The sequence below is a fragment of the Oncorhynchus gorbuscha genome, linkage group LG25, assembly GCF_021184085.1.
Source record: "Oncorhynchus gorbuscha isolate QuinsamMale2020 ecotype Even-year linkage group LG25, OgorEven_v1.0, whole genome shotgun sequence".
In the NCBI taxonomy this organism is placed as follows: Eukaryota; Metazoa; Chordata; class Actinopteri; order Salmoniformes; family Salmonidae; genus Oncorhynchus; species Oncorhynchus gorbuscha.
In genome coordinates, this window is record NC_060197.1 from 26,897,436 (window position 1) to 26,920,846 (window position 23,411).

General features: G+C 43.2%; 1 protein-coding gene and 1 non-coding gene across 5 annotated transcripts in view; both read right to left on the bottom strand.

The window, feature by feature from the left end:
- Positions 1-23,411, bottom strand: part of LOC124014513 (protein inturned-like) — a 65,729-nt gene that overhangs the window by 15,389 nt on the left and 26,929 nt on the right. For 3 of the 4 annotated variants that reach the window (XR_006835034.1, XM_046329604.1, XM_046329606.1), the window contains exons 3-5: positions 11,553-12,136; positions 10,753-10,838; positions 5,572-5,790 (exon numbers count right to left, since the gene is read on the bottom strand). Coding sequence is in view for 3 of the 4 variants with exons in the window: in XM_046329604.1 (XP_046185560.1) it covers positions 5,572-5,790; positions 10,753-10,838; positions 11,553-12,136 (889 nt within the window). In the remaining variant the exon portion in view is untranslated. Of the gene's footprint in view, positions 1-5,571; positions 5,791-10,752; positions 10,839-11,552; positions 12,137-16,588; positions 17,367-23,411 lie in introns of those variants that run through there. The other variant, XM_046329605.1, reaches the window with a different exon arrangement.
- LOC124014627 lies at positions 17,455-17,669 on the bottom strand. Its single transcript, XR_006835052.1, has one exon. It is a non-coding gene; the product is annotated as a small nucleolar RNA U3 (small nucleolar RNA).

Here is a 23,411-nt window from a genome sequence, read left to right on the forward strand (position 1 = left end):
TACTTTTCTTATTCAAGAGGTCTCAAAATACAACACTGCCGCTTTAAGACATAAAAAAAAGCTCTTTACCCGACTCGCTTTTCAAAGATGGCTAGAAATGCCCATATTTTGTGCTCTTGTTGGAAGCAACCACTGTTGACTAGAAATGAGCTATAACTGGGCTAATAACTCACTTACTAGCAAAGAACATGAACAAATGTGCACGTGTGGCTACATGCATATCTCGCTTTGATCTCAAAACAAGCGCATCGACTCGGGACCGCCCATACTGTAGCCCAAACAATCCAGTCAAAATTTAACAGCACAGATCGATATATGGCTATTTGCACATAGGCCTGCCGCAGCACTGACTGGTTATGTAGAGTACGGCCTGAGTCATGCCGGTCAAAGCAATAGAATCCTCCTCCAATGCGCTCTGCCTACAAGAAAATCTCTTGCAAAGTTAGTTTTGTATACTATGTCTTGCATAGTGCGTTTTGTTATGGTACGTTACATTGAAAGTGGCTAATATTGCGTTGACTCGATCACAATTCTCACAGTAAAACGAAATGTTAATAGTGTTACCTAAAGGGGAAAACTCTAGAAAGTTGAGTGAAGTACAGTCTAGTGCTTCTCTGCGTAGGCTGATATTTCTTCTGCGCAGAATTGCGATGGGAGCTGCACGTGCAGGAACACTGGCTACTAGTCTACCTCCCCACAGAGCAAGAAAACAGGAGCCCTGGATCAGCACTTCACTACAAAATCCTCTGACCTCGGTGCTCTGTTCCACCGTGTTTGACTTCCACAAGTGCCAGTTTCCCGGATACAGATGAAGCACTCCCCTGGTCTAAACAGCATGATCAGTATAGAATCTCAATTGAAAGAGATTTTTAAGTCCAACAATAAACCTGAACAGTGTCTGCGAAATGATGCTGCTTTTGTTGATGTTATTTATCTGATTACCATCATGGTTAACTTATTGCTGCAAGGTTAACCTAGGCTGGGTAACCTGTTGGAGCTAGTAACATAAGCATTTTGCTGCACCTGCTATAACACCTGCAAATCTTTGTACGCTACCAACAATCTTTGATTTATGTTTCGTCAAAGGATTAGCATCAGGAAGCCTACCCGCTCTGGTAGGCTTCCAGATCCAACAGCAACCATAACACACACACACACACACACACACACACACACACACACACACACACACACACACACACACACACACACACACACACACACACACACACACACACACACACACACACACACACACACACACACACACACACACACACACACACACACACACACACACACACACGGAATGTATTCAGACGCCTTGACTTTGTCCACATTTTGTCACAGCCTTATTCTGAAATGGATTGAATCGTTTTTTCCCCCTCATCAATCTACACACAATACCCCCAAAATGACAAAGCAAAAACAAGTTTTTTCGAAATTTTTGCAAATGTATAAAAAAATATATAAGAATAAATATCTTATTTACATCAGTATTCGGACCCTTTGCTATGAGACTCGAAATTGAGCTCAGGTGCATCCTGTTTCCCTTAATAATCCTTGAGATGTTTCTACAACTTGATTGGAGTCCACCTGTGATAAATTCAATTGATCAACATGATTTGGAAAGGTACACACCTGTCTATACAATGTCACACAGCTGACAGCTCATGTCAGAGAAAAAAACCAAGCCATGAGGTCGAGGGAATTGTCCGTAGAGCTCCGAGACAGCATTGTATCGAGGCACAGATGTGGGGAAGGGTACCAAAATATTTCTGCAGGGTTGAAGATCCCGAAGAACACAGTGGCCTCCATCATACTTAAATGGAAGAAGTTTGGAACCATCAAGACTCTTCCTAGAACTGGCTGCCCGGTCAAACTGATCGGGGGAGAAGGGACTTGGTCAGGGAGGTGACTAAGAACCCGATAGTCACTCTGACAGAGCTGTAGAGTTCCAGATGGGAGAACCTTCCAGAAGGACAACCATCTCTGCAGCACTCCACCAATCAGGTCTTTATGGTAGAGGCCAGACGGAAGCCACTCCCCAGTAAAAGGCACATGACTGCTGCTTGGAGTTCGCCAAAAGGCACCTAAAGGACTCTCAGACCATGACCAACAAAATTCTCTGGTCTGATGAAACCAAGATTGAACTGTTTTGCCTGAATGCCAAGCATCACATCTGGAGGAAACCTGGCACCATCCCTATGGTAGGGATTGGGAGACTAGTCAGGATTGAGGGAAAGATGAACGGAGAAAAGTAAAGAGAGATCCTTGATGAAAACCTGCTCCAGAGAGCCCAGGACCTCAGACCAGGGCGAAGGTTCCCCTTCCAACAGGACAACAACCATAAGCACACAGCCAAGACAACGCAGGAGGGGTTTCGGGACAATTCTCTGAATGTCCTTGAGTGGCCCAGCTAGAGCCCGGACTTGAACCCAGTCGAACATCTTTGGAGAGACCTGAAAATAGCTGTGTAGCAACGCTCCCCATCCAACCTGACAGAACTTGAGAGGATCTGCAGAGAAGAATGGGAGAAACTCCCCAAATATAGGTGTGCCAAGCTTGTAGCGTCATGCCCAAGAAGCCTCGATGCTGTAATCGCTGCCAAAGGTGCTTATATAAATGTAATATTAGTTGTTTCTTTTTTTATACATTTGCAAACAATTGTAAAAACCTGTTTTTGCTTTGTCAATATGAGGTTTTGTGTGTAGAAAAACAATTGAATCAATTTTAGAATAAGGCTGTAACGTAACCAAATGTGGAAAAAGTCAAGGGGCCTGAATACTTTCCAAATGCACTGCACACACACACACACACACACACACACACACACACACACACACACACACACACACACACACACACACACACACACACACACACACACACACACACACACACACACACACACACACACACACACACACACACACACACACACACACACACACACAGAGAGAGAGAGAGAGAGAGGAACTGACCTTGTTCTCCTACTCCTACCTTTGTTTTTCCAGGTGTGTGTGTGTGTGTGTGTGTGTGTGTGTGTGTGTGTGTGACAGAGGGAAACGAATAGAATGTGTGTGTGTGTGTGTGAATCCTGGCGGCAACGGAGGAAATGTGTGTGTGTGTGTGTGTGTGTGTGTGTGTGTGTGTGTGTGTGTGTGTGTGTGTGTGTGTGTGTGTGTGTGTGTGTGTGTGTGTGTGTGTGTGTGTGTTGGATCTGGAAGCCTACCAGAGAGGTAGTTGTTCTCTAAAGCTTCTGCTTTTTAGAAATAGGGACATTTTCTGACTGTTCGAATACTCACATGATTTATATTTTTGTACTCGAGTACTCAATGAAAAAATAATAACACATTTAACACAAGGCCCACACTGGAAAACAATATGTGTGCATTTGTCTATATGCCAACCACAAGCAACAATGCTTAATTTATCAAAACTATTACAGATATCAAATCCTAACTGCTATATAGCCCCATATACAGTATTTTCAGTCAATAAAAAGCAAGTGCAATTTAAGATTAATTTATTTAAACCGTAATATCAACAGGTTATATTATATCGTGGAACACAATCTTCAAAAAGGCAGTAACCTCAGCAGTGGACCTTGCTTGTGGAAGCCTATGGCTCTGCAATGGCATAGAACAGATTTTTTTTCAAATGAAAAAAAAGATGCCGATGCGAAGTGACGCGCATCTCGCGTCTGGAACAGTTATCCTCAAAGAGGGACCATTTGAAACGGGGCTCAATTTGGCCATTTTAAAGAATAGAAATCGCAGTTACAAACCAAAATATGTCTTCTTTTCTCTATACAGATATTCGATTTAGGTTATTCTGCCGGTTGTTTGGAATTTTCTAAATGAATTAACACGGCATGGTGATGAATTACGGCCACGGCATCTGTTTGGTGCTTAATGATTCTGATGAAAATACTCCGTCTTTATCAAACTTGGATATTTTCAATGGAACCGGACTATGCTTTGTGGGGTTATAGCCTAGGATAACCTATTCTAAAAGGCACAAACGTTCGCAAAGTAGCCTAAGCAGAAAATAGACGGGGCGAAATTACCCCAAAACTGCAGCTCGTTGTTGGAACACATATTTTCCTTACTTCAATCAACCAGTCAATTTTTGAATTTGTTATAAAACTGTTATCATTTGGCAGTGAATGTAGCTAGTGTATTTCCCATCAGTTAGATACGAAATTATAGGCATTTCTGTAGGCCTAACGGGAGCTTGCGTGCGCTCTCGGCACAAGTGTGTGGAGGGAACGGTCGGAACGCAATTGAGTGAATGAGACACCGGAGGAGGAAAGGGAATTTAAGGAGAAGAACTGTGTGATGCTTGGCTTGATTTCTTAAAAAAAAAAAATTACAAATGGAACACTAGAGTCAAAGCAAAATAATGTTCTCTTCCAAGGCACATTTTTTATTTGCCTGTTCGTGCAGCCACAAAGCACATTCCACCAAATAGTTTGACAGTATTATTTTTTGAATTCTTAAAAAGTGATCTCTGGTTAAAGATCGCGCTTTGATGTCGGTTTGAGTGTTCTAGTACTCACGCCCGTCCCTAGTCAGAAAACACAGACTGTATACCACCAAAATAGGTTGGTTGTTCAACGTCCACAACGATGCTTTAACCACACCAGGAGACCCCTTTGAGGTCTGGGGGAGAAAGAAAAAAAAATCGAAGAAATTTAGATTTTGGGGTTTTAGTTACCCTTAATTCAAGTGCGCTCCAGCCAGAGATCATTGTTCAGTTAGTGATGTGTCTGTAGCGCTTATGTGATTTCAGAGTTTGCAAAACAAATGGCCACTGGGTTGATGCAAATAGTCCTATCATTCTGCCAGGTAGGCATAGGCTACTTTGTAGTTAACATTTAATTGAAGACGCATATCTGATGATGCTAATGGGTACACAAAGTGTAGACATGTGTGTGCGCACACACACACACACACACACACACACACACACACACACACACACACACACACACACACACACACACACACACACACACACACACACACACACACACACACACACACACACACACACACACACACACACACACACACACACACACACACACACACACACAAACTGACCTTGTTCTCCACTACCTTTGCCAGGACAGCGGAGTCAATCACCACCTTCCGGAGACACCTGAAACCCCACCTCTTTAAGGGAATTCCTGTTTTAGATGCCTTTAACTTGATTTGCACCAATTTTACTAAGTTCTTAAATAAAAAAAATGATATAAGTCAAATTCAAATTCCGTTTTCATGTCTGGATTCCGTGATTCCGTCTGCGTTCTCCACAACACAGAACTGATAGGGCTCTCTTCTATCTCAAAAGAACAATGGGAAAACAAAACTAACAGATTGCGCCTTTACCGTAGACTTGCGCTGTGAATGTAAAAAAAGATCATGGTAGAGGTTACTTTTAACCAGACCTTGGATCAGATGACCCTACCCCCAGTCCTACACTTTTATCTATGGCCTCTGGTCTTTAGTAGTGCACTACCTAAGGGTATATGCATTTCGGACAAAGTCCAACTGAACTAACCTCTTCTAGTGGGGTGTCTGGGTCCAGTTTGAGTGACAGGTACATGACAATGTGCGGGATGTGTCCTATAGACATCTGGAGCTCCACCGTGTCCTCGCCCCACAGCAGACGCACCAGCTGGCTAACCGAAGGAGAGGGCCTGAGCCTGGGAGCAGAGGACATGTCCACACCTCCCTCCCCTGGTCCTCCTGGACTGGCTGTCTCCAGGGTCAGCTTCACCTGGGAGGGAGGGGAGGGGAAAGAGAAAGCAGGAGAGATAAACTAAGACCTAAAGACATCATCATCTGTATCTTTTCACCACATTCTAAAAACAGCCAGCCCGAGTTTTCCCTTTTCAAACACTGTAAAAAAAAAGGAGGTAGGCTGTGGGTTTGGCTACAAAACAAAAGCCGGTAGTGACTTTGTAGGACTCTGGAGAATCACAGTCGGACAGAATCGGCAGGGGGAACTACACTGTGATCATAATAAGGCCATAAACGACATTTAGTCCAGTCCATTGGGGCTGCCGCATCATTTATTTGGACAAGCGCTACAGGAAAGCAGGAAGGGTTCACGTAGACAAAGCTCAGGAAAAGAGGAAGTAGATGTGATTCGTTCAGGAAAAGAGGAAGTAGATGTGATTCATTCAGGAAAAGAGGAAGTAGATGTGATTCATCCAGGAAAAGAGGAAGTAGATGTGATTCATTCAGGAAAAGAGGAAGTAGATGTGCTTCATCCAGGAAAAGAGGAAGTAGATGTGATTCATCCAGGAAAAGAGGACGTAGATGTGATTCATACAGGAAAAGAGGAAGTAGATGTGATTCATCCAGGAAAAGAGGACGTAGATGTGATTCATACAGGAAAAGAGGAAGTAGATGTGATTCATCCAGGAAAAGAGGACGTAGATGTGATTCATACAGGAAAAGAGGAAGTAGATGTGATTCCTTCAGGAAAAGAGGAAGTAGATGTGATTCCTTCAGGAAAAGAGGAAGCAGAGTAGGGAGACAGGTAGCCTAGTGGTTAGAGTGTTGGACTAGTAACTGAAAGATTGCAAGATCGAACCCCCGAGCTGACACGGTACAAATCTGTCATTCTGCCCCTGAACAAGGCAGTTAACCCACTGTTCCTAGGCCACCATTGAAAATAAGAATTTGCTCTTAACTGACTTGCCTAGTTACATAAAGGTCAAATAATAATAAATAGAAGAATGGTGATTGATGGAGAGAGAAATGGATTATATTCCTGATCACTGAAAGAGAAGCAGGATGGATGTGTGTGAGAATCAGAAACAGATCCTGCTGCATGGCCCAGAAGAGTGCAGCTCTGTCATCCTCAGAGCTTTTTGCATGACACACCACCATTCACACAAAGCTAAGCAAGCACACTAAGGACAGGCCTGCACATGGAAACACGTAACAGTATGGTGGAGAGATGCATGCTACCATTTACAGACGGCTTATGTCTGTGCACTCTTGTATTTCAATTATATTAGTCCTTAGCAGGCCTCTTTAGTCCTAAGCAGGCCTCTTTAGTCCTTAGCAGGCCTCTTTAGTCCTTTAGTCCTAAGCAGGCCTCTTTAGTGCTGACAGGTTACTGCCCAAATGCATACATGTACACACTAATAGAATACTGTAGCCTACACACACAGACTTAAACAAACTGGAATACAAATGTGAAAAAGAACTGTGTACACGCGCACACACACACACAGTGCTGGCTCTGGGCAGTAACCTGTCAGCACTAAAGAGGCCTGCTAAGGACTTCTGGTTGACGTTAATTGAGACGAATCAGAACCAGGTGTGTGTGTGTGTGCGCGTGGTACACTCGCAGGACTGTGACACTGGAAATGGTCTGACTCTCTACCTCTCCGAGAAGTGTTCACACTCCTAATGGAGTTAAAAGGACTGGAGTCAGAAATGTGGTAGAAAGTTCATGCTTACACCAGTCCAATGCTTTCGAAACTTTGAAGGGTTCGTGAGCAAGTCCTTTACAAAGACTAAGCATTTATTAATTGTATTTCGAATTCATCCATCACTCTAGGGCGAGGGCCAGAACATCTCCAGACACTGTCACCAGAAACCCACAAACCGTTGAGCAGCGCCAGGGAAGGCGCCAGGCCTGGGCCGGACGCCATCTTGGCTCTGCAGGGAACAGTAGCCTGTTATTAGGAGAAGGGCCTAACTGTGATGAGTGAGTCCTTCTGACACTATTCTGCACACACAGACACACAAATGTCAAATGTCATAGAACAAATTCCTTTTACAATGAATAGAATAGTACAATAGACACTGCCAGACAGGCTGAAGGGCTGCGGCACTACGTTCTCTCATGATAAATAATGGGGATGTGGTTAGGTTGGAGGGTGCTCTCGGCAGATTCCTGCCTGTTGATGTCAGTGATCCAGAAAGACAGAGAGAGAGACAAAGGGGCATAGGGAGAGAAATAGAGTGAGAAAGAGGGAAAGAGAGAGAGAGCGAGAGAGAGGGGAAAAGAGAGACAAAGAGAAAGACAGAGGTAAAGAGAGAGATACAGATAGATAAAGAGAGACAAAGGGACATACAGAGAGAGAGAGAGAGAGAGAGAGAGAGAGAGAGAGAGAGAGAGAGAGAGAGAGAGAGAGAGAGAGAGAGAAGAGAGAAAAGAGATTGAGAAAAGATAGAGAGAGAGCGAGAGAGAGACTTCGAGAGAGAAACAGCTAGAGACAATTGACATATACAGAACGGAAAAAGGGGAGAGCGAGAGAGAGAAAGAGAGGAGAGAGAACGAGAGAGAAAGAGAGAAGAGACAAAAGAGAGAGAACGAGAGAGAGAGAGAGAGAGAGAAGAGAGAGAGAACGAAAGAGAGAAAGAGAGAAGAGAGAGAAAAGAGAGAGAGAGTTGGGAAAGAGAGAGGGGCGGAGAAAGAGAGAGCGCTCGCAAGAGAGAGAGAGAAAGTAATACTGATGATACTATACTATGAGGTCAGGCAGAGGGCATGGTGGTCCAACCTCAATACAAACTGCTGCTCCGCCCATATAATTGCTACTGTCTACCACGCTTTACCTGGGAGGGCCATTCACACACATGACCACATACATACAGCCAGCCAGACGCTCACGTGCGCGCGCACACACACACACACACACACACACACCACCGAAGTTTCCACTGACTATGTCAGTAGAGCTCCGTCCGACGAGAGGCCTTGTTGTTTTTTTCACATCTCTCTCTCCTCCTCCTCTCTACAGTGTAATTTACTATCTGGCTTTCCGCGTATTCTAATCAGCTGTGCTTTCAGTGGCCGCAGCATAATGGTCGTTTTCCTGTGTTTTCTCAAACAACTCCCGCCGCAGTCTGGCCTCTCTCCTCTCTCTCCTCGCTCTCTCTGTCGGCAAACGCCATCACTCCCGCCGACACTGTAATTTACAAATTCCTCCTTCTTGAGGCCCTGTTTTGACCGTGTGAGGAGACGGATTTGGAAAAAGCTTGAGCAGTTTTCTGAATGGCGATCAAGGTGTCATTTCCCCGACTTGGACAGTTTTCCTCATGTAGATAGGTGGTGATTGTTTCCTACTATATATACGTTTTGACAGCCGAGCGAAGCCAGATGGCAGTGGAAAAATATTTCTGTATTCGGCATTCTACTTCACCATACATTCTACAATGGATTTACATCAACTTAAATACCACTTTCTGGATGCAGGGAGAAAATTAAACGTGAAGAAACATCCTCTTCCCAAAGCTTAGTTAGAAGAGCAATCCTGAACAGACACTTATTGAGATTAGCTGGTTTTTTTTTTTAGGGGGGTTGGGGGGTTGGCTGGGTTTTGTTAATTGATTCATTGTCCAAAGCTTGATAAGCAGCTGGTATTCTGACTTGAGATCCACACACTTATCTTGACATCTTATGCACGCCACACGCCTCACATTGACGTCAACGAATGATTCACGTGGAAGTTCGAGTTGCAGCCTTTTTTAAAAAATGTATCTCTACTGAATCGGGACACCTCAGGGCATTCTAGCCTCGTGAATCTGTCCAGAGCCAAAACATCCATGTGGTTTCTAATAACACATTCCAGTGACCTCCAAGACCTCTCTTTGAACATGTGGGACAGTGGAGAGCTCTTGACTAACAGTCTCGGTCTGCCTTTGCGCGTGTGTTCGTGTGCGTGAGTGTGTCTCTGCCTTGCGTGTTAGTGTGTGTTTCTGCCATGAGTGCTAGTGTGTGTGTGTGTGTGTGTGTGTGTCTCTGCCTTGCGTGTTAGTGTGTGTGTCTGCCATGAGTGCTAGTGTGTGTGTGTGTGTGTGTGTGTGTGTGTGTGTGTGTGTGTGTGTGTGTGTGTGTGTGTGTGTGTGTGTGTGTGTGTGTGTGTGTGTGTGTGTGTGTGTGTGTGTGTGTGTGTGTGTGTGTGTGTGTGTGTGTCTCTGCCTTGCGTGTTAGTGTGTGTGTCTGCCATGAGTGCGTAGACCCCAGACTGTAACACTTCTAAGCAGAGCAGACGTGTTGGTTAGGGGGGGGGTCTGTAAATTGATTTCTTTCATTGGCTGCCGTTTCTGTTTCAGAGGCTGTGTCCGAAACGCCGCAGCCTGCATCGTTAATAATGTGACCGGGGCTCATAATACAACAACAACAACAACAACAACGAAGTTCTGTCGGCGCTCTTTCGCATACTTTCATATTTGCAGCGTTTCAATGTTGTAATACACTTAACTTCAGGTGGTCCTGTAGCTCAGTTGGTAGAGCATGGCGCTTGTAACGCCAGGGTAGTGGGTTCGATCCCCGGGACCACCCATACGTAGAATGTATGCACACATGACTGTAAGTCGCTTTGGATAAAAGCGTCTGCTAAATGGCATATATTATTATATTATTATTATTATTCATAAACACACCACAAAGCGGAACATAATTCTATCTAACTGCTGTTCCTTTAATATGTCAGTAAGGAGTTGTGTGGGTGGGCTTGGAACACACACATACACCTACTAGAGTTGGGCGATAGGGACAGAAATCCATATCGATAAATGGACTAAATTAATAGGATAACGATATATAGAACGATACATTTATGACGTGGCTCGGTTGGTAGAGCATGGCACGTGCAACGCTGGGGTTATTGGTTCGATTCCCATGGGGAACCAGTACAAATATGTATGCACTCACTACTGTAAGTCAATCTGGACTAAAAAATTGTATTACCCTTTAACACACACACACACTCACCTGGGTAGGTCCAGGAATGCAGGACAGAACCCTCTCAATGTTCTCTGTGGTAACATCCACATCGTCTACTGCGACCAGGTTGTCACCTGGGACGAAGAAGAAAGTCTCATTCCCAGTGTCACGTTACATATAGACAACTTAGACTAAAAGGGGAATAGTGACATTCCTGTAAAAGTATGTTGCGCCACATTGCGTAACCTGTTCAGAAATAGTATAGTTTTGTTGAGGAGCACAGTGTTTGGCAGGACAAGGAGGGGCAACTGGCAAAGAGTGGAACATATACAAAACAGACCGGTATCCAATCAAGAGATACAGTCCACAGATCTAGGAACAGCCTGTTGTTTGTTTTTGTAAAACAACGAGTTTCACCTGCCTCTGTGCAGACTCGTGCCCGTTCCAATCAACCCTAACACAGATTCCACCTTAGTTATTTCAGTTAGTTAAATAGTCTAATTGCTTTAGCATGGACTTGTAGGCTACATGAAAGTCATGGCTTTAAACACTAACTCATGTGGATAGTTTTTAGTATTCAGCAGTTTTGTTTTTTGCATTCCTTGGGCTGCCCAGAACGACCGTGCCCGGCCTCTACAAACATCAAAACTATTTACTGTAAACCACAACGTTATACGTCTAACTTTATTTAATATAAATGGTGTCAATAAAATAATTTATTGCATTCTATACCATTTGTATACGACTGATCCCTGTGGCTGTGTCTGAAATGGCAAAAGTAGTGCATTACATAAAGAGAAAAGGGTGCCATTTGGGACATATCCAGAGTGATGGTTTTGTACACTCACCTATCAGTATCTGTGCACACTTGACGGCCGGGCTGTTGGGCACCAGGCCATGGACAGTGATCCTCTCCTCCCTCCTCCCTGCGGGGTCTCCCTGGCCCCTGCCCCAGGAGGGGCGATGCACCACCCCCAGAAGGGCCTCCAGTAGACCCCCTCTCTCCGGGGGAGGAGGGGAGCAGCTTCCCAGGCGTTTGGGGTTCAGGTAGAGAAACACATCCTTCAGCTGCTGGACCATCACCCCCACCCTCTGCCCTGCTTGGTTTTTCAAGATGGATACTGGACGAGATGACGAGTCTTCGCCTCCTCCGTCGGGCCCTCTGCTCTGGGATGGTCGCCGCTTCCTCCTAAGGATCCTGGCCAGTCTTTTTAGCTTGGGCTCTCCTTTGGTTGGAGCGCCATCAGGAAGCTTCCTGGACTCGTCGCTGATGATCTCCGCTTCCTTCTCGCTGAAGCGGACGTGATTGGTGGAGAGGCCGTGATTGGCGGCTGCCTGAGCCAATGCCGCCGCTTCCTCGCCCTCGCTCAGTTCCAGGTAGAAGAGCTCGCCGTTCTTCTGGACGTCGTCCAGCCATTCTGGCTCTAGGTCGCTGGGAGTGAACCGACAGAGCATGGAGTGAGTGAAACTGTGTGAGCAGAGCCAAAAGGGGTGGATTGTCTTTCCAGGAACTCCTTCAGACAAGGAGTATCAGGTTATTTGAGCATGAACAAGAAACACAACTCTGGCTTGCGGATTAAAAGTATGTCCTAATTATGCTGAACAGAAATATAAATGCAACATGTAAAGTGTTGTTCCCATGTTTCGTGAGCTGAAATAAAAGATCTCAGAAATGCTACATATGCACAAAAAAGGCCACTAAAATGTGCAGTTTTTATACACAACACAATGCCACAGATGTCTCAAGTTGAGGGAGCATGCAATTAGCATGCTGACTGCAGGAATGACCACCAGAGCTGTTACCAGATCATTTAATGTTAATGTCTCTACCATAAGCAGCCTCCAACAATGTTTTAGAGAATTGGGCAGTACGTCCAACCGGCCTCACAACCACAGACCACGTGTAACCATGCCAGCCCTGGAACACCACATCTGGCATCTTCACCTGCGGGATCATCTAAGACCAGTTACGAGGACAGCTGGTGAAACTGTGGGTTTGCACAACCGAAGAATTTCTGCACAAACTATCAGAAAGCGTCTCAGGGAAGCGCATCTGCGTGCTCGTCATCCTCACCAGGGTCTTGATCTGAGTGCGGTACGGCATCATAACCAACTTCAGGTGGACAAATGCTCACCTTAGACGGCCATTGGCACACTGGAGAAGTGTGCTCTTTACGGATGAATCCCGGGTTTCAACTGTACCGGGCAGATGGCAGACAGTGTGTATGGTGTCGTGTGGGCGAGCGGATTGCTGATGTCAATGTTGTAAACAGAGTGCCCCATGGTGGCGTGGGGTTATGGTATGGGGAGGCATAAGCTACTGACAGAGAACACAAATGCATTTCGTCGACGGCAATTTGAATGCACAGATACCGCGACGAGATCCTGAGGCCCATTGCCGTCCGTGCCATTCATCCACCACAATCACCTCATGTTTCAGTATGATAATACAAGGACCCATGTCGCAAGGATCTTCACACAATTCCTGGAAGCTGAAAATGTCCCAGTTCTCCCATGGCCTGCATACTCCCCAGATATGCCTCATGCAGTGTGTTTGGAATATTCTGGATCGACGTGTATGACAGCGTGTTCCAGTTCACGCCAATATCAAGCAACATAGCCATTGAATGGGACAACATTCCACAGGCCACAATCAACAGCCTGATCAACTCTATGCGAAGGAGATGCATTGCGCTGCATGAAGCAAATGGTGGTAACATCAGATACTGACTGGTTTTCTGATCCACGCCCCTACCTTTTTTTTAAAGGTATCTGTGACCAACAGATGCATATCTGTATTCCCAGTCATGTGAAATACATAGATTAGGGCCTAATGAATTTATAGCAATTGACTGATTTCCTTATATGAACTGTAACTCCGATCGCTGCAGCTGTACATAGTCTATTGGTAAATAGCCCACCCATTTTCACCTACCTCATCCCCATACTGTTTTATTTATTTACTTTTCTGCTCTTTTGCACACCAATATCTCTACCTGTACATGACCATCTGATCATTTATCACTCCAGTGTTAATCTGCAAAATTGTAATTATTTGCCTACCTCATGCCTTTTGCACACATTGTATATAGACTCCCCCCTTTTTTTCTACTGTGTTATTGACTTGTTAATTGTTTACTCCATGTGTAACTCTGTGTTGTCTGTTCACACTGCTATGCTTTATCTTGGCCAGGTCGCAGTTGCAAATGAGAACTTGTTCTCAACTAGCCTACCTGGTTAAATAAAGGTGGAGAAAAAAAAAAGAAGAAAAAAAAATGGAAATTGTTGCGAGTCACGTTTATATTTTTGTTCAGTGTAATTTAGAGCATATTAGCCGTCATCAGAATGACAGATGAGTCTCTCATTTCCCCACTTCAATCCTTGTGTAAAAAAAACGAGTCTCGCATGATAGATGCTATTCAAACGGGTTAGTAACACAATTATACTACTGTACAACTACTGAACCTCTGTTAAACAGCCAAAAAGGTATGATAGTCCATCTTCTGCATTCTGTTGTGGATCAGCGTTTAAGCACCGTCAAGGGAGAGTGGTGACTGAAAAGCACATTTTTAAGAGGACAACGATCATGTACATTGTGTAAAGGTTTATAACATATAATGCTCTTATAATTTGATAATACTGGAAAACCGCTCCATTTGCATGGCGTTTTATTACCCCTATCAGTTTCTCTCGTACATCATGTGGCATTTGGGGGAAGAAAGAAAACAACAAGACTGGAGAAAGAGTGGATATTGTTTGTTTTTCGTCAAGCAGAGAAGAAAGAGGGAAACCCACACCCCCACCCCAAGAGAGAAAATGCCCCCAACACTGAGAAAAAAAGAAAACTCAAAAAATTCAACCAGGCATTTTTTTCAGCCGGTCAGTCTCCCTCTAAATTAAGCTGTGTCGCCTCTGTGGTAGGCTCTTGGAAACCACATCCATAAATTCACGAAGGATGGTGAATAGCATATCATTATTTATGAAGGTTAAGTTTCCAAATTGGAAACAGAAATTTCCCAAACTTTGAAAGAAAAAAAAAAGAGTTGACTCAATAGGCCAAGAACAGTGCTACAGTGACTGTTCCTTTTGCTTCATCCATCTTTTGTCTTTCATTACCCCCTGCATCCCAAATGGAACCCTTATCCCCATTTATGAACTGGGTGGTTTGAGCCCTGAATGCTGATTGGCTGACAGCCATGGTATATCAGACCGTATACCACGGGTATGACAAAACATGTATTTTTACTGCTGTAATTATGTTGGTAACCAGTTCATAATAGCAATAAGGCACCTGGGGGGGGGGGGTTGTTTGCATGTTGCATTCATATTTTTGTTCAGTATAATTAAGGTTTAGTGTAGCCTCGTGGTTAGAGCATTGGGCCAGTAACCAAAATGTTACTGGATTAAATCCCACAGTTGACAAGGTAAAAAAAAAAAATCTGTCGTTCTGCCCCTGAACGAGGCAGTTAACTGGCTGTTCCAGGTAGACCTTCATTGTAAATAAGAAATGGTTCTTAATTGACTTCCCTAGTTAAATAAAGGTTACACATCAGAATGAATGCACGAATGAGCATGTATAGCTTCATGAGAGTATATTAAAAAGTGTTTGGATGTTATTAAACAGATGGGATACAGCAAACCCAAAATCATGCATTTTAACCAAGACTACTCTTCCCCTGTGTGTGGACGGTGGTTAATGCATGATTTTGGCGGAAAGCTCGAGATGCATGCAGATGCGCGCGAGTCCCCGAGACAGCAGGGTGACGACAGGGAGAATGTGCATGGCAAAATGAGCGACAGTGAATCAACAGTCAGTCCGAGTACTCCGAGTAAGAAAAACATGTGTATTATTGCTTGTTGCTTTAGAGGAGACAGAAAGAAAAAACATTGGGCTGTGCCCAATACCATGTTAGCTTGCAAGTCATCTTCCACCAGCTGCCAGTTTCACCTCAACTTCATAACTTGACAACCGAGGCAGATCACTGGAAGCGACTAGGTTGCACACTCACTGTAAAGTGGTGTAGTGGTAGCCGAGTGCCTGTTGATTCACTATCGCTCATTTTGCCATGCACATTCTCCCTGTCCGTCGCCCTGCTGTCTCGGGGGCTCGCGCGCATCTGCATGCATCTCGAGCGTTCCGCCAGACTTTTCAGTAGCCATTATTCAATTTATTAAATGTGTTCGACAACACGATACAAGTTACTCTAAACTTCAAGTATATCAGTTCGAGCTAGTTGAATGAGCATTGGCAGTCTTTCGCCATGTTGTCTGCATACGTGAACTTCAAATTTGCCACGTGACAAAAATTGTCTCGGTGTGGTTGGCTGATCTTCACGTTGCCCTGACAACGTGGACGCTTTCCGTTTGCTGGATAGAAAAAAGACGAGTGGCACAGAATCCCCCATGCCCCATCTAGACACAAATGTACGTGCAATAAAAAGAGGTTGACTGAATGCATGTTTCAATGCAACAACTTTGATAGTAACAAAAAAATGCACTACCTCTTATTGACTAAGCCTAAACTAAGCAAACAACATAACAGTTGTAGGATAAACTCTGCTAAATGTGATACAAATGCATCTCATATTTGCAGAGTATCTAATGAAATCACAAAGGTTGCAAAAATCTAAATAGCTTGTTAAAATGTACACTATCTCCCTATGAATAAAATGGGCATGGATTGAGCACTTCTGTTCCCCCCCCCCCCCCCAACTGCACGAGGCCTTTAAATCCTCTATGGCATTCACAGTACTTTAAAACAAAGCAACAATAGTCAATGCGAGAGCAAACACAAAAAACGTCTAAATAGTTTACCAAAACGTCTACATAACATTTTCACATAAACTCCCCTCATCGTTGCCATAGCATGCATAAATATACTGACCTGTATAGAAGCACACTGCGTATGGAATCAAAGTCTTCTAAATTCTTAGAAAATGGTGTGGACGTTTCTCCATCTGTAGCAATGTTAAACATGATTTATATTTCATATTTTCACGGACAGGATGAGTTTAACATAGATTAGCAAGGCTTTCAAACTACACTTTTCCATTCCAGACAAAGGTTCAGATGGTTTAAAATGAATAGTGCCGTTTAGGACCGGTTATCTGCCACCAGTCTTCTTCTACATATTTAAATACATTTTAAAATGTTTAAATCCCCAGTCGTGGTCCGGTATTGAAGGCAGAATCCGTGCACTAGTCAGAATGAATAACCTGGTCTAATGCTGCTGTCGATCCAAAAAAACAGAATAAACTTTCCTCACGTCAATCACTGACACAAGGGCACGCAGTTCCTCCCCGATGCCTTTGAAGACGAGAAGAAAGCTGCCCTGAATACTTCTCCAGACTCCAGTATGTTCAGCAAGCTCAGTAGCACATGCACGAGTTGAGCCGCTTCTTGTCGAGCGGGTGTACTTGGCAGGTGGCGTAAAACGACGCCTCTTTTGCTCAATAGATGTAACTATGAATTCACTACTAGGCTATTTACAAGCCTTTGTTGTAAGCACTTCAGATCTATTTTGTTAATATGTATTTGTTTATATGGTACAATTGTAACAATCACGAAAAACACGTATTACACTCTTCCTCAATAATGTCGAATTTATGTACAGAAAAACGTATACTTCTGTTTATTTTACTTGTCGCTTGTGCAGAATGTCAAAGGTGGGGTGCGGTCACAATTATTAAATAAATTATCAAGATTGAGATCTACGTTAGCAATTTATACTAATAAATAACGTTCGCCAGTACCACTGTGATTTTACTCCCTTCCTCCAAATCACCAGGGATAACAAGGAACGGTCATCAAAAGCAGAGATCAAAAGAGTAAACTCTTCAATCTCTACCCGCTTCGCGCTCAGAAAGGAGTACTGAACTTTTCATTACGCTATGCTCCAGTTCTTGTACCACGAGCATACTTTTTTCAGTCACGATGACAACACCAAATCTAAATTGTACAGACAGAAGAAAACGCCGACAAAACGGTTTCGTTATTATTGTTCCGAAAAATCATAACAATTACTCACTAAATGAAAGATACAAGTCAGATATTAAATACCCACAATGCTATCTGGTGTCACAGTCAACGCATCATACAGTTCATTGGCTGAGTAATGTTGACAGTGAGAGTAGTCAACGTGGTAGCTCCTTGTGGGCGTGAAGCCAACTGTGGCTCGGATGAAAATCTAGCATCAATTGAATGACTTTGTGTTCGGGATTAGTCATAGTGGCTGTATACTGACATTCAAAACATTACAAATAATATCCTTATCAAGAGTACTTTTTTTTAAAGAGATGGGAAGAAATTATTTAGAAGTTTGTTAACAAGCAAGCGCTCAAACAAGTGTATGTATATTAAATGTGTCCGGCGAGAAATACGAGATTTTCAGAGTACTCTGTCAAAATTGTCGGACTGCCACAAAACGTCACAAAATTAACCATCTAGCAAATCAAATGTGCTCAACGTTGAATGTTTTAAAAAAATGTATCATTCATTTTGCATACGATTTAAAACTTTCTAACCAGTCAAAATCATTTTTCATTAAATTTGATGAGATTTGAATGAAACTAGATCAAGTAGTATGACCAAAGTATGAACAATGACTGTTGCTTCTACACTGCTAAAGTGTGATCAAAAAAATACTGAGCCCTCCCCCTTGTCAAGCACATGGATTCAGGAGGCGGGATGGAGGTGGGATCATCAATTCCATGACAAAGGTCCTTCTCCCCAGATTACTCAATTTGGCTGGGCAGCCAGCTCTAGGAAGAGTCTTGGTAGCTCCTAACTACTTCCATTTAAGAATGATGGAGGCCACTGTGTCCTTGGGGACCTTCAAAGCTGCAGAATTTTTTTTGTAATCTAAAAAAATATATATTTCAAGGAAAACGTTTTAATATAATTTGTTAAATGTTTAGCTAACATAATATAATGTAAAAGTATGCATTACGGTTTCTGTAAAATAATATCGGAATGTTAGCTTGCACAGGAAAAACTGTACATTTCTAACATTTCATTAAATCAAATCAAATTTGTCACATACGCCAAATACAACAGGTGTAGGTAGACCTTCCCGTGAAATGCTTACTTAGACCTTAACCAACAATGCAGTTCAAGAAATAGAGTTAAGAAAACATTTACTAAATAAACTAAAGTAAAAAATGAAAGGGAACACAAAATAGCCCATTTGATTAATTGTTCAGCCGTCTTATGGTTTGGGGGTAGAAGCTGATCAAGGAGCCTTTTGGACCTAGACTTGGCGCTCCAGTACCACTTGAGTGCGGTAAGCAGAGAAAACGGTCTATGACTTGGGTGACTGGAGTCTGACAATTTTTTGGGCCTTCCTCTGACACCCAGTATATAGCGCCTTACGTCGGATCCCGAGTAGTTGCCATACCAGGCGGTGAGGTGATGCAACCGGTTAGGATGCTCTCGATGGTGCAGCTGTAGAACTTTTTGAGGATCTAGGAACCCATGCCAAATCTTTTCAGTCTCCTGAGGGGGAAAGGGCGTTGTCATGCCCGCTTCACGCTGTCTTGGTGTGCTTGGACCATGATAGTCTGTTGGTGATGTGGACACCAAGGAACTTGAATCTCTCGACCCTCTCCACTACAGCCCAGTCGATGTGAGTGAAGGCGTGTTCGGTGATGAGCATTGTGGGCACTATGGTGTTGAACGCTGAGCTGTAGTCATTGAACAGCATTCTCACACGTTTAAATGAACAGCATTTACGGTTGAGATTTAATGATGTTAGTAAGGAATCGATATCATGTCAGTCAGAAGTTCAATGGTAGGCGACAGCCACATGGTGGTACTGTTGCCTAGGCACTCCCCATACCTCTTGCCTACAGCTATAGTTATGGAATTGTTTGTGTGACAGGGTCCGCGTCTCGCCCGCGGCCAGAAGCTTCCACGATACCGCCCTCTTCTGGCTTATGTCATTTCATCAGCCCCTTTCAAAGAATATACATTTCTTCCCACTGTTCGATTGTCATGTTCTGTGTCCTTTAATGCATTTAAATCAAATACTTTGCCAGTAGTCATTTTGATGAAATTGCCAAATCTACTGGCAAACTATTCAATTTTGACTCTGTCCCGGCACCCCCCTGTATATTTTTACATTTACATTTAAGTCATTTAGCAGACGCTCTTATCCAGAGCGACTTACAAATATATATTGTTATTTTTTTACTGCTCCTCTTTAAATTACTTGTTACTTTTATCTCTTATTCTTATCCATATTTTTTGAAACTGCACTGTCAGTTAGGGGCTCATAAGTAAGCATTTCACTGTTAGGTCTACACCTGTTCTATTCGATGCATGTGACTAATACAATTTGATTTGATTAGGAAGGGCAGTTGTTGCCACTGCACTTAACGAGAATGCCACCCAAATCGTCCACAAGGTGGAAGCAGATTGTCCATTTGTATTTACCTGCCCTGACAGACATAGCATCCCAAATGGCACCCTATTCCCTATAGAGTGCACTACATTTGACCAAAGCAACTTTATAGGGAATAGAGTGCCAATTGAGATGCACAGAGAGAAATAACCTCTAAATCCCAGAGGTTTGTTTGAGTTATGTTCTACTGCAATCTTACATGCTTCAGGTATAGAAGTTAAGTTTCCCCGGACCACAGCTACAGGATCAGATGATAATTTCCCTAACCTTAACCATCAAGAGGTGGGAGATATATCTGACCCTGTATCAGTGGTTATCATGCAGATCCTACTCCTTCAAAAAGGTGGTTGGACCCGTCTACTCATTAGGGTTTATGTGTAAAGATGATAATGTTGTGTAAAATTGCATTAAAAAAAAAAATCAATCAATCAATACATAGAGTGATGGGATGAAAGTAGTTTCATGTTTGTTTTATATCCCAGTAAATTTATATCCCAGTGTAAACCTTGTCTATCACACACACCTCAATGTCAACGCTAATATATAAGAGGGACAAAGACTTGATGAAATCTTGGGAAAAAAACACTTGCAAGTTTATTGATTCACGTAATTATTTGGGGGATTTACTTTATAAAACATACCAGAAAGTATTGATACCCCTTGACTTATTCCACATTTCGTTACAGCCTGAATTCAAAATGGATGAAATATTTTTTTTCTCCTCACACAAAATCCCCATAATGACAAAGTGAAAACGAAATACAGAAATATCTCATTTACACAAGTATTCACACCCCTGAGTCAATACTTTGTAGAAGCACTTTTTGGCAGCAATTACAGCTTTGAGTCATCTAGGGTATGTCTGCATCAGCTTAGCATATATCTTCTTCATCAAATTTCAATTCAGGCTGTAACACAACAACATGTGAAATAAGTCAAGAGTTATGAACACATTTTGAAGGCGCTAGATTGCACATTAACTAATCATTGTGTAGTGTAGGGGCTCCCGAGTGGCGCAGCAGTCTAAGGCACTGCATCTCAGTGCTAGAGGCGTCACTACAGACCCTGGTTTGATTCCAGGCTGTATCACTGCCATAAGGCAGTGCACAATTGGTTTCAGAGTGTCGTCCGGGTTAGGGTTTGGCCGGGGCAGGCTGTCATTGTAAATAAGAATGTGTTCTTAACTGACTTGCCTAGTTAAATAAAAAATAAATAAAGTAGTCTTGCCAAAGTGAGGTTGCAGGAATGGACTCCATCCCCGTCGCTATTCTTACTTTTCTTCGGCATTAATCAAACCTGTATAGCCTGAAAAGACTGATAAGATAAACATTTACTTGTACAGAGTGGCTACGACCTGTGTTTGCCCTGTTTCCGTGCAATAAACAATCTTACGCTCTGTGGCATGTGTTAATTTATGCAGCTGCTGCTGCCACTCCTCAGCAGCTGCTGCTGCCACTCCTCAGCAGCTGCTGCTCCCACTCCTCAGCAGCTGCTTCTCCCACTCCTCAGCAGCTGCTTCTCCCACTCCTCAGCAGCTGCTTCTCCCACTCCTCAGCAGCTGCTTCTCCCACTCCTCACTTATCTCTGCTTTGAACGTTCCAAAAACATTAAGACATGATCAACATGTACAAACCACGTAGTCTATGGTTAATCAAGTCAACAAGTAGTAATAACTGGGTAATAATAATATTACTGGTTGGAACAGTAGTAGTAACCAGAAAATGCCCTATTTATACAGTACCAGTCAAAAGTTTTGCAAGTTCTCTCATTACACCCCGCTTTTCCGCAAACCCCACTGGCTTCCAGTTGAAGCTCACATCCACAACGACAACATGGTTGTAAGTGGTGCGTAACTGGCAGCAGAGAAGTCAGGCGCAGGAGAGCAGAAATGGGTAACAGCCGGAGCACTTTAATGATGCCAACACAAACAGAATCCAGAACAGCAAAATACAGGTTGAAACAACCAGTCGCCAACCAGTCAGAAATGCACAAAACACTTACAACAAACAATTCCACACACAGACATGGGGGGAACAGAGGGGTATATACACGTCAAATAAATAAAGGGAATGTAAACCAGGCGTGTAGGAAAACAAGACAAAATAAATAGAAAATGAAAGGTGGATTGGCGATGGCTAGAAAACCGGTGACGCCGAATGCCGCCCGAACAAGGAGAGGAACCGACTTTGGCGGAAGTCGTGACAATGGTGCTTACCTACAGAACAGCAAGAGGAACTGCCCCTCCCTACCTTCAGGCTATGATCAAACCCTACTCCCCAACCAAGCACTCCATTCTGCCACCTCAAGTCTCTTGGCCCTCCCACCCCTACAGAGGGCAGCTCCCGTTCATCCCAGTCCAAGCTCTTCTCTGTCTTGGCACCCCAATGGTGGAACCAGCTTCCCCCTGAAGCTAGGACAGCAGAGTCCCTTCTCATCTTCCGAAAACATCTGAAACTCTCCCTCTTCAAATAGTATCTTAAATAATCCTCCTCACCTGCGGTGATGGCATGGTGGCCCAGAATGAGCGTGGTTGCTATGAAGATTTGTCATAACAACAGCAGATCTACAAACGGTTTGGCCTACGAACTAATATGACCACCCTATAGAATGCGGAAACAACCCCAACAAGTGTCACGGGACTCGCCTAAAGGTAACCCATAGAAATGAACCGACGTATGGAGGTAGTTTTGTGCCAACAAAAATAAGGGGTTACATATGTGAGGAGTTAAAATATTTCCTGAGCTTTCTTATATCTCCTAGACAGGCACAAAACCTTGTTCCTTATTCATTTTTAGACATTTATGAATGTGTTATTCAATGCATTTCTATGGGCTATAGTATTAAAGGCCAAATGTAATATTTTATCAAATAATTTTAAAAATATTTTTGGGGGATACCTAAAGGGGTCCAAATAGCTAAATGATCCCTGGTATGACTTTCTTAAAACAATTCCATATGTCAAGCTTAGAATGCGATTCAGCAGTAATATTGAGTTGAAGTGTTGCAGCAAAAAAAACGGAAAAACAAGACAAAAGATTGATAGCGCTTGTTTGATTGGACAAAACAGGAGGTGAATATGTTATGAAAAAATTAACAAAAGTTTGGACACACCTACTCATTCAAGGGTTTTACTTTTCACTATTTTCTACATTGTAGAATAATATTAATAGTGAAGACATCAAAACTATGAAATAACACACATGGAATCATGTAGAAACCAAAAAAAAAGTGTTAAATTAAAATATATTTATATTTGAGATTCTTCAAAGTAGCCACCGTTTGCCTTGATTACAGCTTTGCACACTCT